At 33.6% G+C, this 16,664-nt stretch overlaps 1 protein-coding gene across 4 annotated transcripts in view; it reads left to right on the top strand.

Annotated features, from left to right (window-relative positions):
* Npc1a (Niemann-Pick type C-1a) overlaps nt 1-3,148 on the top strand; it is a 150,100-nt gene extending 146,952 nt beyond the window's left edge. For 3 of the 4 annotated variants that reach the window (XM_069840564.1, XM_069840562.1, XM_069840561.1), the window contains one exon: nt 1,765-3,148. In XM_069840564.1, coding sequence (XP_069696665.1) covers nt 1,765-1,834 — 70 coding nt within the window. In that variant the 3' untranslated portion in view covers nt 1,835-3,148. The remainder of the gene's footprint in view (nt 1-1,764) is intronic. The other variant, XM_069840565.1, reaches the window with a different exon arrangement.
* The last annotated feature ends 13,516 nt before the right edge of the window (nt 3,149-16,664 follow it).

The following is a 16,664-nucleotide window of genomic DNA, read 5'->3' as shown; positions in this document are numbered from 1 at the left end:
GAACAAAATTCCAGATATTCTAGACTTTTTCATATCAAAAGGAATATCTTCAGAGAAAATTAATATAGTAAAGAATATGATCTATCCTCGGACCATTCTCCCCTTTTATTGACACTAAATTCTTCCTTGTTTCATCAAAGTATTCCACCGAAGCTAACTAATAACCTGATAGATTGGGAAAACTTCCGTGAAGCTGTAAATAAAAAATTATTCGCCAATATATTCCTCAAAGATAGCATGGAAATAGATGAAGCTATACTGGGTGTTCATTTCAAAGTGTGTCATGACATCACTGTTGTGAGTCAGCGATTTGAAGCGAGTTTCAGCTTTTATGTCAGAGAAATTGCCTAATAATCAATGCGTTCAATCTGAACTTGAGAACGTGTATGGTATAAATTGAACATTGTAGCAACAGATGGCGGTCTTTATGGTCTGTGTGCTACCATAACCTCTTTCGAACTGTGTTTTGCGCGGGCAAGTCGTCGCAGGGTATTTGTTATCATCGATTGCGTGCGGCAACATTCCACAATACAAATCAAATGCTCCGTGTCCATGTTGACCGTCGAAGTTAATGTCAACAAATACGTAAGTAATCGTCTTAACCCTCTCCCCATATCCCGACAGTTCACATTCCTGCCACTACCGGTGTTACCGTACGTATCGGTAAGTAGTCTTCAGAATGAACGCTGTACTTGCTAGGCAACTTTGCTGGCATATAGGTAATACGCCTCTGCGGAAGTGTAGGAAGATTGAATTTTCTAGGCTCATCGGCTAGCCACATGACGGCATACAGCGAGCCATGACACATTTTGAACTGAACATCCAGTAGAATACCTCACAACCACTGTACATCAAGCTGCATGGGAATCCATACCTTTTAATCAAGTTACAAAAAGAATCACTTATCCAGCTGATATAATGGCTAAACTAGAAGATAAGCACAGACTACGTCGCATCTGGCAACACTTGTGGCAATCTAACGATAAATGCACATGTAACAAAGCATCCCGTCAATTAAAACAAATGTTAAAAACATGTATAGATGAATCTCATACCAAATATATTCAGTCTCTGTCCCTATCTTCAGCAACAGATTATTATCTTTAGAAAGTAACAGACTACAAAAATTTGAACCTGTAACACAAAGGAATGGATCAGGAAATAATATTCTGGCTTACTTGAGTGTCCCACTTCAACTCATCTATGACAGTGAAAATATCAAAAAACCTCGTAGCACACTAAATAAACACCATGAAAGTCTCATCATATCTAGCACACTTTTGCCTGACTGAGACTGTTCTTGAGTTGAGATACATTTTGCTTAGGTTATGTGCAGAAATAGTCAATATTGGCAGACTCTATACAATACAGTCTAAAAAAGTGATAGTTATGAATATCTTAAGCGTATCTTTATTTTAGTATGTGGTTGCTTCTTACTGCATATATATATATATATATATATATATATATATATTTTTAACATGACATAATTTTTACAATGGAAACATTGCCAGTGGCTGTATTACTTGTAATCTTCTGTGTTGTAAGATCAATTCCTGATCAGAATTTCATATTTATTTATGTTACTTCTTTCTTTCAACGTGTAAGTAATGAAGTTAAATGTGTAAATACTTGAAGGCTGGATCTAATTATAAATTGATAAAAAATAAAGTTTTTTAATATTCTTATTTATGCAACAATTTCTGTAATAAAATTTCGTAAAGTAAATGTATATTTAATATTATTGCTGGTTATCTGTTTCAGGGGTGATGTCTCAGAGACGGGAACGTACCGAAGCCTTTCTGGACACTTGTCCTCTGAATTCTCCTGCTGACAACAGTGTACCTGGTACATCTCACTCTTCCTTCGTGACTGGTCCACCTCTTACCAACTATCATCGAATATAGCATCAGAGCTTTCCTATGGTACATTTTACCACAGTGGTTGTTAATCTTGCTTCAACCACACACAGTACACATTAGTAATATCTCTTTCATGCAAAGAGGATTGTATGATTTATCCAGCTGAACAGTATCTTTAAAAGTAATCAGTTACATATGTAAAATTTGAAATCACACACTCAAGACCCTCTGTCTGCTTTTCACATCAAGTCTCTTCACGGCCACTTCAAATGATTACAACTAAGGACATATGAGTTAATGTATGTGCTAACTACGCACTTCATATATACATCGAAAATTTTTGAACAGTATCTTACTAGTAGTATTTCCAGTAACAAAGACATTTGCTGGTGTTAACCTTCATGACTCAAGTAAGATCCCTGCAAAGACTTCCAAATATTAACAAAATCACACACTAGATTCAGTGTTTCTTTATAGGACTTTTTCATTACAACCAACAGCAGGATGATACATATATTGTGATCTACTGATGATTATCTGAAGGTAATACAGTATTTGCTGCAGTAAACTTACATAGTTCCTTCAGGAAACAAACTAAGCCTGGTTGAAACTACAATGTAAATCCCAGCAGGAAACATTTATATTTCATGCATTAGATATAGTGTTACACTTTTGGTGCGGATGTAAAACTAGTTTAAAATTTCATTTCTTCCATAACATAGCTTCAGAGAAATAGAATATATTTTAAAGAACTTCACTGTGTATGCAGACAACACTAGACAGGTGCAGGTGAATGCTTTAGAAAATGAAAAAATATAGTATAATCTCTCTCTATCTCTCTCTCTTTTTTTTTTTTTTGGTACCATCAGTAGTAGGAAACTCTTACCTATTGTGCCTCACGAACAATGACAGGGACATGTGAATGAATAAAGAACTTTGATAATTAGAAACTCTATTTTGCACCTTCTTAATGGAAAAGATTGTAGAAATAGTTCATTTTTCTTTTACTAGTGACTTCATTCGTGTTTTGTTGTGGAGTTACCGAAGATTGTTAGAATGGCATATGAACTTATCATAGAACTATAATTATTTAAAAAGAAAATAAATTTGGCTGCCCTTATCTCAATTATTTCATAGTGGCAGTTGGTTTCCTCTGGAAACCACATTGTAATTTATATAATTAATACTTCAAATTTGCATACTTGAATGAAAATGTAATATGTTGCATAACATATATCGTATTTGCTCTGTGTAGATAAACCAAAGACATGTTTGGAGGGGGGGTTGATGACAGGGTTTTTTTATTATTTAAAAAATATTAGAAGTTTGTTGTCAAAATGCGTATTACGAAAATTGGTGGAGTGTTAAATTATGTTGTGAACTTCAAGATGGTGCAAGGGAGCACAGTCACTTCTTAAAATTGAAGAGGATACACATTCCAATTTTATCCAGTTTTGTGAATGTATCTTTATTTACATATATTTTTTTAGAATTACTGTACAACGTTGTGAATACTCAAAACTACATTTTGTATTGCTGTCAAAATTCTGAAGTTGAAATGGATTTATCAGATGTAATAGTATTTGTAAGCTTGAAACTGCAGTAATTAGTAAATATTGTGTGCTATATGTGTGTTTGTAATCAGAATGATATAAGAATGAATTGTAATAAAACTGTTAAAAAAATCTGGTGGATTTACTCTTATAAATGAGATTATTGTCTTCAAACTTACAGATAACACACATCAGATGCCTTTATTTCTCATTGTTATCAGCTTGCATCATTTACCGCTGATAGCGCCACATACAAACATTGTTGCCACTAATTATTGAATGACCCATGTATATTTTGCACCAAAGTTCCAACTCTGCCTCTAGACTCTCCAAATGGTAAAAACTGTGGAAAGAAGCTGCCTTTTCCTTTATATCATCGATTGTCATGAGTAACATGTGCAGAGAATGTAGATATGCCAATGCAAAGGCAAGTGTATTGTCTGTAGAAAACCGTAATTTTATTCTAAAAAATAAATAATAGAATCCAGGTACAGAATTATTAAAGATCTTCTCCAGAACTCCGAAGGATTTGTTGCTGGATGATTGTTGCAGTGCTGCTGCCTACCAACAATCCGTGGTATATGTAATGTGTAATATATTTGTTGTTAACCTTTTCTTCCTGTGAGATGGTACTTAGGACTAAAGAAAGACTAATGTAAGACTAAATTGAGACTAAATTAGGATTGAATAAGATTGAATTGGATTTGAATTATTGTAAATTAAAATTCGATTGAATTGGATTAAATTAAACTGAAATTGAATTAAATTTGAATTACACTAAATTAAATTTGAATTGCATCAAATTAAAATTGAAATACATTAAATTAAATCTGAATTACACTAAACCAGCGTTTCTCAAACTTTTCTATCCACGGAACTCTTTTAAACCCAAAATAAAACTTTGAATATTAGTGATGTGTGTGTGTATGTATGTATGTATGTACACATACATACATACATACATACACATCACTAATATATATATTACAGACAAATATTAAATTACCAAATGTATTTTTACCACTAACATTACACATTTTTATTGATGACATATTATATACATTGGTCAACTGTCCAAAGATTGGTCTGAACCTCACAAGTGATACCAAGAAGTCACCACTTATGAGGCAACTAGACCAGGAGATAATGGGGTAGGGTGGCCAGTTCCTTTCCCCTCCATTGCATACTTCGCCCACTAGCTACATAATACACTAGTCAGACTTCAGATGCATACAAACAATTGTTCTTCCTCTGACACACATCGTCAAGTGAGATGTACTGTCTGATAATAGATGTACATATCAGTCAGAGGATTATATATATTTAAAAATTATAAATAATGTTGAACTGTATTTGCTGTTATTACGAAGATTAATAATCCTGGCTTATTTTTACCACTAACATTAAACATGTTTTTCGAACTCACATATTACACACACTCGGTATTTAAAGAATTATAAATGTTTCTGAAATGTATTTGCTACTGTTACAAAGATCAGTAAATATATCACAAGTATAAATGAAATTAAGTCCACTTACATTGTTAACACTGTTTTGTAATTCACACTGAAAAATTCAGGTACTTAATCTTTTTTTTTCTTTTCCAGAAAAAGAAAACCACCTGTTTGAAATAGATCAGTGGGACGAGTGTTTTTGTTGTTTATGCCTGCATATTTCTTTAATATTGAGTTTAATATTGGAAAACTGAAGTCTCATGTCTGGTTCTGCATCCAGTCTGTTTCGATATTTAGTTTTGATAGATGTATACACAGAAAACTCAGTTTCACATAGGTAAGTACCTACAAAAGGAAGTAGAATTGTAATAGCTATCTTTGATAAAACTGGGTATTCTCTTCTCAGGCTGTGCGAAAAATCCATCACAGGGAGATTCTTAAACTGAAGTTGCAGGGATGAATCAGATGTCAATTCCAGTAATGCTTTGTATTCTTCAGAAGCTAGGGAAGAAGGTTTCTCTCCGATGTCAAATGGATTTTTGAGCCACAAGTTTTGAGAATTGCTTTCACTTTCCTTTTCTATAAAATACTTATAGTGTGACGCATATCCTCTAAATGATTTACAAATTCTTCATTGATTTCATCAAATTCTCGGAGAGTTTCTCCCTTCTCGTCAAGGAAATCTTTCATTGCAGGTAAGCTCTTAAATTCATGGCCGGCTAGACTTCTCATCCATAACTGCAATTTTCTCTTGAAGGAACTGATTTTATTTGCTCCAGTGAATATATTGGCATTTTTCCCCTGCAATGATACATTTACTTCGTTCATTTTGATAAAAATGTCAGCTAAATAGGAAAGTCTCAAGAGCCATTATCTGTCACTCAAACGATCCTCGAACTCGAAATGGTGATCAATGAAGAAAGCCATCACATCAGCCCCAAGTTTGAAGAGTGTACTTAAAGTTTTTCCGTGAGAAACATATCTCACTTCTGTATGGATAAGGAGAGATTTATGAAGACTTCCCATATCCTCACAAATGATTTTGATAATTTTGAAGACATGAAATTTTTATATTAAAATTTTGGAAATTTTGAATTTTTTTTTAAATTTCGAAATAATTTGAAGAGTTCGCGGGAAAAACTATGAATGTCACAGTTTTCTTAAGGTTGATGTCATTATCTAATTCAATGGATCACTGCGAAATTTAATGTTGTTCTTATGTAAAATGGTAAAAAGGAGAATTATCACCACGAATACAGTAATCCTTTTTCCTTTATTTTCTATAGAAACAGCACTACATCTTGCAGTTATAGACTCAATTAGATCATTATGTAATCCTTAACAGAAATGTGACATTCATCGCTTTTCCCGTGAACTCTTCATTTGATAATTTTTTTAATTAAAAAAAATCTTGATTTTGAGTAGACTAGGACAGGTGTTGACTACATAAAATTATGCTTTATTTAACGACGCAACTGCAGAGGTTTTACCAGCATCACTGGTGTGCCAGAATTTTGTCCTGCAGAAGTTCTTTTACATGCCAGTAAACCTCTGGCATGAGCCTGTTGCATTTAAACACACTTTAATGCCATCGATCTGGGCCAGGAATGAACCCGCAACATCGAGCATAGAAGGCCAGCGCTGTACCGACTACGCTACCGAGGTCGACTGTGTTGACTACGTAAGTATAGACTAAAGCAAAAGTGTGCTAAATTCGGACTAATGTAGGACAAATGTACGACTGAAGTTGGACTAAATTAGGGCTAAACAGAGGCTAAATTGAGTAAAGAATGTGTAACGACAAAAGAAAGACTAAACTAATATGGAATTGGATTGAAATACAGGGAAAATAGACTGAAATTAAATAGGAAACTAGAGCGAAATTAGAGTGGAAAATGAATTAAAATTAGATCGGAAAATATATTGAAATTAGAGTCTAAATTAGCCGGATAATAGAGCGGAAATTAAAGGGAAATTAGAGCGGAAAAAAACAGGAACATTAGTTCGGAAAATAGAGGGAAAGTAGTGAGACTATAGCTGACAATAGAGAGAAATTAGATCGGAAAATAAAGGAAACATTTTCTGCTGTTTCCGCCCTTATATCTGTCTAAAGTTTTAGATTCCTTCGACTTGCTGGTCTAATTTCCCTCCCATTTTCGCCCTAAATTCCTGCTATTTCCATTCTACCGTTACTGTATTTTCCGCTCTAATTTTCCTATATATTCCACTCTAATTCTCTACTTTCCGCCTTAATTTCGCTCTATTTTCCGCTATATTTCACTCTATTTCCGCTCTAATTTCCCTATATTTTCAGCTCTAATTTTTCTCTATTTTCCGCTTTAGTTTCCCACTATTTTCCGCTCCAATTTCCCCTCCATTTTTCGCTCGAATTCTATTCTATTTTGCCCTTTAATTTCGGTCTAATTTGCGCTTTAATTTCACTCTATTTTACGCTCTAACAACTCTTTTCTGTTCTAGATTTCCTCTATTTTCCGAAATAATTTCCCTCTATATTTCTCTCTATTTTTCTATCTAATTTTCCTTTCTAATTTGAATTTATTGTCCACTCTAATTTCGCATTAGAACTATTGGAAACTTATGGGTTTTTCCGAGGTTTTCCCCAAACGTAATGTGAATGCAAGGTAATCTATGGCAAATCCACAGCCTCATTTCGCTAAATATCATCTCGCTATCACCAATCTCATCGACGCTAAATAACCTAGTAGTTGATACAGCATCGTTAAATAACCAACTAAAATAAAAAAACATTTGGTCTACTGACAATAGCTGTACTACATTAATTTGGCCTACTGTTGCATACCATTTAAATTTTGGTATGCAAATGTGAAAAAAAAAAAAAAAAAAAAAAAAAAGTTATAAAAAATAAAGAACAATTTTATTGACTAGAGCTAACATTTTCAAATTTAATTACAATTGAAAGTTTACAATGCAAATTCTATTCCAAAGGAACAAATTTGTGTACAATGTACTGTAAAAGTGTTATCTCAAGCGATGAGGTACTCTACAAGTTCATTATCCTCTGTATGTTGTATGTAGCCTGTTATTAACACCGATAGTCCACACCTGTGGAGTAACGGCTAGCGCATCTGGCCGTGAAACCAGGTGGCCCGGGTTCGAATCCTGGTTGAGGCAAGTTACTTGGTTGAGGTTTTTTCCGGGGTTTTCCCTCAACCTAATATGAGCAAATGCTGGGTAACTATCGGTACTGGACCCAGGGACTCATTTCACCGGCATTATCACCTTCATTACATTCAGACGTTAAATAACCTGAGATGTTGATGCAGCGTCGTAAAATAACCTACTTAACACCGATATACCTTCTTCGCGATTATTGACATACTCTGCAACGGATTCCACACTTGTTGCATGGTTCTGTTCACTGGTTTCCAGAACTGTGACTGTTTTGCCTTCTGTGACAGGTCGACCATTGCACAGCTCTTTCCTGACGATGGCCCATTTCTTGGGTTTCTGCACTGTAGGTAGTAAGGAAGCAGTTGGATAGTTGATTGGCTCCTCTTAATGTTGGAATGAACTCAGCTGTCATTTTGATTTCCAAACTACAATTTTATAAACTTATAACCAGGGTTTTGAAGACATAGATCATACAAAACAATACAACAAGTGTCAAATCCAGTACATAAAAACAGTAGTGGTAGTAATAGTTGCAGTAGATGTAGTACAGAACTGACTTAGGTGAAATACCTTTCGGGAAAATTACAGTAGGCTAAAATACAGTACAAGAAATGTGAGAAAAATATCAGTAGGCGAAATTATTGCCAGTAGACCAGATGCAGTAGGTAAAGCGTCTAGTAATCCTACTTTAGTCCCAGTTTGGTCCAACTTTAGTCCTATATTAGTCCAACGTTCTTTTTTAGTTCTACGTTAGTTCGACATTAACCCACTTTTACTCCTATTTTAGCCAAATATTTTCTCACATTAGTCTAGAACTGCAGTGTAGCCTAAACGTCCTAGTCTAATCAAAATATCAAGAATTTTTCCAAATTTAAAAAATTTTAAGTATTCAAAAATTTCAAAATTTCATTATCAAAATTGTCTAAATTTCAAAACTTTTTCGAAGTTCCCGAATTTCAAAGAATTTTCAAAATTTAAAAAAATTTCAAAATATCAAAAGATTTTCAATAATTCAAAATTTCTAAAAATGTTTAATACTAGTCAAATCACAGAATATTTTCAAAATTTTAAATATATGTAATATGTAATTATCAAAATTTAAAAAAATTTCCGAATTTCAAAAAAGTTTCAGAATTTAAAAAACTTTGAAAATTTCAAACTTAAACATTCTCAAAATCTCAAAACATTTCCAAATATTCAAATATTGTGACGATGTAAAATATTTCAAAATTTCAAACATTTTCAAATTTCCAAATGTCAAAAATTTCTGCTCTAATATCTCTCTATTTTCAGTTTTAGATTCGTTCTAATTTCCCTTCATTTTCCGCTCTAAATTTCTGCTACTTCCGCCCTACCATCGCTCAGTTTCAGATTCGCTCCAATTTACTTTCTAACTTGACTCTATTTTCCGCTCCATTTTTCCACTTCTTACCGATCTAATTTCTCTCTATTTGTCGCTATAGTTTCCCTCTATTTTCCGCTAAAATTTCCCACTACTTTCCGCTCTAACAGCCATCTATGTTCAAATGTTATGTTTTATCCTAGATCATATATAAAACAGATCAGCCAAGCTTATGTTAAATTTGGACGCAACTGGAAAATAACGGACGCTATGCGTCGCTAGTGTCGAGAAATGAGCTTGCGATAACAAACACTAGATGGCAGAGTACCTGAAAAGTACATAGAGTAATACGACTGTGGGAAGACTTTTTTACGTCATGCCACCTCCAAATTTCTTTCTCATTGTAATGTGAGGTTATGTTACAATAAGACACTGATGTGTCGCTAAATTGTAGCATACTGAAGCTTGTTTTACCCAAATTCATCAACACACATAGATGACATTTTGGTACATGGCTGATATAATGTTGTTTGCGTTCAATATAAAATCTGTCATCATTTGATGTACGATATCTAATTGTTTTTAATTTTCAGTATACAATATCTCCCTAGCAACAACTATCACAAAATACTAAAAAGAGCAGATTTGTCTGCGTTTGTTGAATGCACATCATGATGCTCACGAAAAGGCACTAATTTATTTTGTGTGACCAAGATTACAATTTTTGAATATGAAGGAAAAGCAGGTATCCCTCTTCTGAAATTTATCCGAAAGGGGAAGAATTACAACTCCCTCCCCTTACACGTTTTCATTTTACAGGTGTATTATATGATGCGATATTGAAGCAGATAAATAATAACTGTACATTTCTCGTCCACATTAAATTCAACGTGTTCATAACGTAGACCTGATATATTGCTTCATGTAGGCTACACAGCTGGCAGTGTTCTTTTTACAAATAAGCGGTCGTACTAATCATTTTCTTTTCATCTGAACTATTGCTAGAATATGCGTTTGTGTTTTTATTTGCTCTGTATGTTGTTAAATAACTACTGAACATCGTCTTTGGTTAACAAATTGTTCTAGTATTCGTTTCATATCAGTCTTACGGTATTGAATTATGTCCATAACGTGGGCGAGATATTATCAGGCTGGAAAATTCGCTCTGAATGCATTTTTTTACACAATTTTCTAATTTTCAACAGATTTACGATACCCTGTGCGGTTTCTCTGCCAATGCAGAGTTAATTGCAATATACGGTAATTCTGTTATTTTCCTGACACTTTTATATCCGTTCTCATAAACATACTGATTTAGATTCTTTACCCTACTGTAGGTATTTTGCTCTCTACAAATCATCGTTAGTCAAATGAAATAGTCTATAATAGTTGTTTGTAACGAATTAGTAGACAATCTCAATCCTTCCTGACCGCCTCCCTTACGAATTTCTTTCTCACTTTAATCAAATTTACTTTATACTGGTCCTTAAATTACTGAAACTAGTGCTGAGGTAGTTACGGTGATTTCTGAAGTGAAAATAGTTCAATTTATAAGGGTGAAATCAAAAATAATTTTTGTAGCCTTTCCTTGTCCTTAATTGGAAATTTGAGTAACTTCATATGACGACAATATTTCTTCCTTCTTCTGCAGTTAACATAATCGCAGATGGACATTTCTAAATGAAGTTTGTTACACAGAAACCTTTGAGACAATATTGACACTTACATAGTTCATCTATAAGAGTTAAACTAGCGCTGAGGTAGTTTCCTTCATACTCCGCTTATTTACCTTGCATACATGAGTCTGTAATAGGTTAGGTTTGGTCAGTGCTGTCATGATAATTTTTTTCTTGGCCATACACCCCACCCCTTGTTTTCTCCCTTGAAATATATTTTACTCTCCTCTCTCTATCTCTCCAATTGCCATTTAATTATTATTATTTTTTTTTAATATTAAAGAAGAAGTAAATAAATTGTTTTGCTTTACAATTTAATTGTACAAGTTTGATTTAAAGAATACACCATGTAGAACCACCATAGATGCACACTTGTCTCGATGAATCTTGGAGTGTATATTTGCAGCACTTCTTGTTTTTCAACCATCATTTTATATAATTCTGGATTCCAGTGCTGAAGAGGTGGATAATTTTTGTTTATGAACATCAAACAAAATAGGTACAGTAGGAACAGGAAGAGATGATCTAAGATCTGTATAGATCTCCACGTACAAAACTTAGGCACCATATGCCGTATGGCTCCTTACAGACAAAATTTTCATTTCCCCATACGATTAATTAAAAAAAAATTGTAGGTTCCATACGATATATGGCCTCGTGTGGCCTCCATGACAGCACTGGGGTCAGTTAGTTTAGGCACTTTTACACCTTGCATATACAGTCAACTGCATCTCCACAAAAAAATTCCTTGTAAATTGGACGGTTTTCACTTCAGAAATCACAGGAACCGCTTCACCCAGGTAAGTAGTTAGCAGTTAATCATTTCAAAGCTCTTGTTATATTATGAAATAGCATCACACAATGCTGCCAAAATAAATGTTCCCAGTGTTAAAATTACAGAGTGTAAATTTCGCTTAGGACAGTTTTTGCTCTGGAAAATTAAAGGAAACAAACAGTATATCAAACCAGCAGCTGAGACACAAAGCACCTGAAATTCGAAAGTGGTTAAAAATTTTTATATTTCGTTCTTTCTTATTTACCAGCAACAGAAGTACCGGTATCAGATTTTTTGCAGAGCTAATATCAGAGGCCCCTCCTATTAGAGAATGTTTTGAATATTATTATATTCTGGAAAACTACATTGGCACATCAACCTCCCCTCCCCCCGCCTGAATTCTGGGCTGAAGCACGAAAATTTCGAAATGTACAAACTACAGATGCGGCAGAATATTACCACAATGGTCTTCAGCAAGAATCTTGTAAGACATATCCAAATATCTTCATGGTCATTACTTACTTACTTACTTATAAATGGCTTTTAAGGAACCCGAAGGTTCATTGCCGCCCTCACATAAGCCCGCCATCGGTCCCTATCCTGTGCAAGATTAATCCAGTCTCTATCATCATACCCCACCTCCCTCAAATCCATTTTATCTTCATGGTCATTATATGTATTAAAATAAAATATATACTACATGTGAAGTACCTACTAAAAATGAGAGAAATAGAAATGGGAAGGACAATAAAAAAAGTGGAATGGACAAACACTAAGAAACTATTCTTCTTGAATCAGTATGAACAATAGGATACTTTTTTTTTGGTGCTAGTGGTATAGAATATGAAATTAAGTTGCATCAATAAGTTTTTCGAGTTTAGCATTACTTTAAGTATTTATTGTCCCCCTGTTGGAAAGATGGAATTACTTTGTTTGAAACTTGATGAAATTTTATTGTACCTTAACTCAATTTAAAATAAATCTGTTGGATGTAAATTATTTCTTAATTTATTAGGACCATAAAGGTATTGTTACAAGCGATAGATTGAATCATTTTTATCTTAATAATTTAATGTAGGATGATTATTTCGGGAATTGTTATGCTCTAAATTGTGAGGATATTTTAATACTTTTTTAAAATATAAATTTGGAATATGTTTCCAGTTAGTAAAGAGTAATTCAGAGAGACAGAGGTCTCAAGCATATTTATTGACACATGCCAGAATTATTAAATATGAAAAAAAGAGTTCTTGCACTAACATACTGTTTATAAAGTAACCAAATCTTAAGAAATACAGTATATGTACTGGTATTCTATATAAAGGCATAGGGGTGAATATAAATCTGTTTTAAGGAATTCCTATTTAATATTCCTGCTATAGGAACATGACGAAATAAATACAACGCAGCATGGAAGCTAATTCAACTTTATCGAGTATTGTTGATGAGATGTGTTATGAAGGTAGACCGAATCATTCAATATAAATGTATACATAGGACGAATAATAATAGATTAATTTCAATGTATGTAGTATCAAAACTGAAAGCGGTAACTAGTCTATGAATGATGTTTTAACAAGCATAAATAAAATGGACTCTTGACAATAGGCACACATTTGGCTTCAATAATAACTAGGACTTCAAGGAATTTATGGTAGCTCACCTGTCAGGCAAAACTCTGAATAGTCTGCATTGTCGAACTATAGAAGCGCGATTAAAAAGTATTTTTTTCCCCACCCATTACATATGATTGCTTTTTTCAAGTCCCGGTAATAACATTATTAAATTAATTATCCCACATATTTGGGTGGTGCCTTTCTCTTTGTTTCTGACATAATTTATGAGAGTTTCTCTTTTACACTTCAATAGAGAAATACAACTTTCAGTGGACAATGAACGTGTAACTCTAATGGAACTCTAAGAACCACAGCATTAATGTTTTCTTCTTTTCTTTCATGCCCTTTAGTTTTTGTTGCAGATAACATCATGCTATTGGATAATTATACATGCACCTTTCTAATAAAATTGGCATATATTTCACTGGTCTCAGGAGTAAAATTAAATGTATAATAGCTTCTCGGTGCAAAATATTTACTGAAAATTATTGTAGGATTTGAATAGAAATGCCACTTCTCAGGCAAGGTTATTCGTGGATGACTGTATAATATATAGAAAAAATTAGTGCTAAATCTTATATCACCGCCTTGCAAAACTAGCTTGACGTTATTGAAAACTGGACTGCAACAAATAAAATTAAAATCAATGTGAGCAAAAGTAAATCAATATGTATCCTTCTGTAAAACACAATATTAAATTCGTCTCATATACCAATTAAATGGATCACCAGTGCCACAAGTAAACACTTAGGTACTGTATATATTTTAGTAACAAACTGGTTGAAATAAGTCACTAATATTACAAGGATAGCCTGGAAAACACTACATTTCTTTATGCGTATTCTTAAGAAAGCTAACCGAAAGTCAAAAGAATTAATGTACATAACCCATGTTCGGTCCACTGCTGTGGAGTAATGGTAGGCACATCTGACCGTGAAATGAGTGGGCCCGGGTTCAAATCCTGATTGGGGCAAGTTACCTGGTTGAGGTTTTTTCCGAGGTTTTCCCCAATTGTAAGGCGAATGTCATGTAATCTATGGCGAATCCTCAACCTCATCTCGCCAAATATAATTTCACTATCACCAATCCCATCGAGGCTAAATAACCTAGTAGTTGATACAACATCGTTAAATAATCAATTTAAAAAAAAAAGACGTCAGATAAGCAGAGGAAGTTACAAAAGCTTGTGGTGGTGAATTTAAAGTTTCCGTGATGTTCAAGAAAGGAAAGTACTACAAATGGGAGGAAAAGTAGATAGCCTATATTGGTGTATTCATCACATGATATTACACAGGAGATATCACCACATATGGTTGTAAATAACCAAGAACATTTTAAATCTGAATGTGTATTTTAGTGTAATCAAGTGTTGCTTTGTATAATAAGAACTGTAGGCACTGTGTATAAATCTCGATATGCATCTGAAAAAAATAGTAATCAACTTGGCAGAAATATTCGTGTGTCACAATATAATTCGTAATATTTTATTTGTTAATGGCACTGTTATTTTTATTAAAGTATGTCAGCAGTTACATGTACTACACAAGTGTCTTAATTCTTTGGAAAACAACTATTTATGTCATTTGGAACAATAATATGAACATTTTCCATTTTGGTAATAAATTAAGTGGCAAGAAAATGTTCGTCACACCATACAATATTTCATATTTTTTACATGATTAATTATTCCTTTTCATTAAGATTTTCTGTTTATATTTTGGAATGCTTACGTTAAAAGACAGTGATGTCTCTTTCATAAACTCTTAAGTATTTAATTAAATATCCTGTGAAGATCATAGTTACTTCGAAAATGTTGTGTGTGTCACTATGGAATGACCCATCAATATTGTTAGTATTGTTACAAATTACAAAACCTGAAACTGTTAGAATGGGATCAGGAGTAAGTTAGTGACAAAAAAATGTAATGTTGTAGGCCTACATCAACATGACTATTTTAATCCAGTGTCTAATAGTTTTTAAGGTTTGAAGGCCTTTTGAGGTAAACAGTATTGAAAATGTGAGGGAAGGGGTATTTCTTGGTAATGGATTAGGCCTGTATATTTTATAATATTATTAACTATATATTGTTAAAGTACCTAGTAAATATCGTAATATGTATATTATATAATACTGTAAACGAGACATCACAGGCTGCAAACTAGATTATTCTTGTTTTTGTATAATTATACGAACATGTATGAAATAAACAAGACTACTATTGCTTAGGTTAGGATAGTATTACTTATATATTGTAATCAGGCTATATGCACAAATTTTCCAATATACTACTATCATAACTAAATAGGTAATGTTAACATTAATTTTCATACGTTTTTGTGGTGCAAGTTAAAATAATTCAAAGTAAAGTATAACGAAACTCCGACAACATTATAATTATGAACGTCAAATTCTCTTATTTTATTTATTTTTCAGTGTTTGGTCCCTTATTTCCCATTGTTCTTTGGATTTATCTTAGTAAAATATCAATTAACGGATAAATTATGTTATACACTCAGTTGATAATATAAATAATATTCACGACAAATATATAAAAACAGAAGAGATAACGAATCAAAATTTAGCCGACCGATAACTTTATAACATGGTCTACATATTCTATATTCTATATAGGTACATTGGCTTTGCGGGGAGAGATTGTATTGCATTCTATTCAATACAAAGTCGTACTTTATCTTATCTCTTCGCTTCGCCCACGTGACAACTATATTTAGCTCCCTCGTTCCGAACTTGCCAAGGTCATATAGGCCAATAATATTTATCCATGGCCATCAGTTGTCGACAGTACATACGAGATAATCTCGTAAGCAAGAAATAATCGATTTAGACCGACCAGACCGGTTCAGCGTTCGTGTCTCGTGATGGTGTTGGTCGTTGTGCCATCTGTTAACGATTATTGAACTATATCAAGCCGGCCTCCAACTGCAAACTCGAAAGTCTATATAAAGGAGTTATCTGTTAGTATATATGATCTAGGATGACGCTCGCAACTGCAGAGGTTATATGAGCGTCGCCGGATGTGCCGGAATGTTGTCCCGCAGGAGTTCTTTTACATGCCAGTAAATCTACTGACATAAGCCTGTCGCATTTAAGCACACTTAAAACCCATCGACCTACAGCCATCTGCATTTGTTTTTTTGAAAGATGGGACATGACAGCGGCCTAGCTTGGAACTACAGTGCTATGTTGCCAATATGGACTACCATGTTGCCAGC

This window comes from Periplaneta americana, chromosome 11 (genome assembly GCF_040183065.1).
Source record: "Periplaneta americana isolate PAMFEO1 chromosome 11, P.americana_PAMFEO1_priV1, whole genome shotgun sequence".
Lineage (NCBI taxonomy): Eukaryota > Metazoa > Arthropoda > Insecta > Blattodea > Blattidae > Periplaneta > Periplaneta americana.
This window is presented reverse-complemented; position numbering and strand designations above follow the sequence as displayed.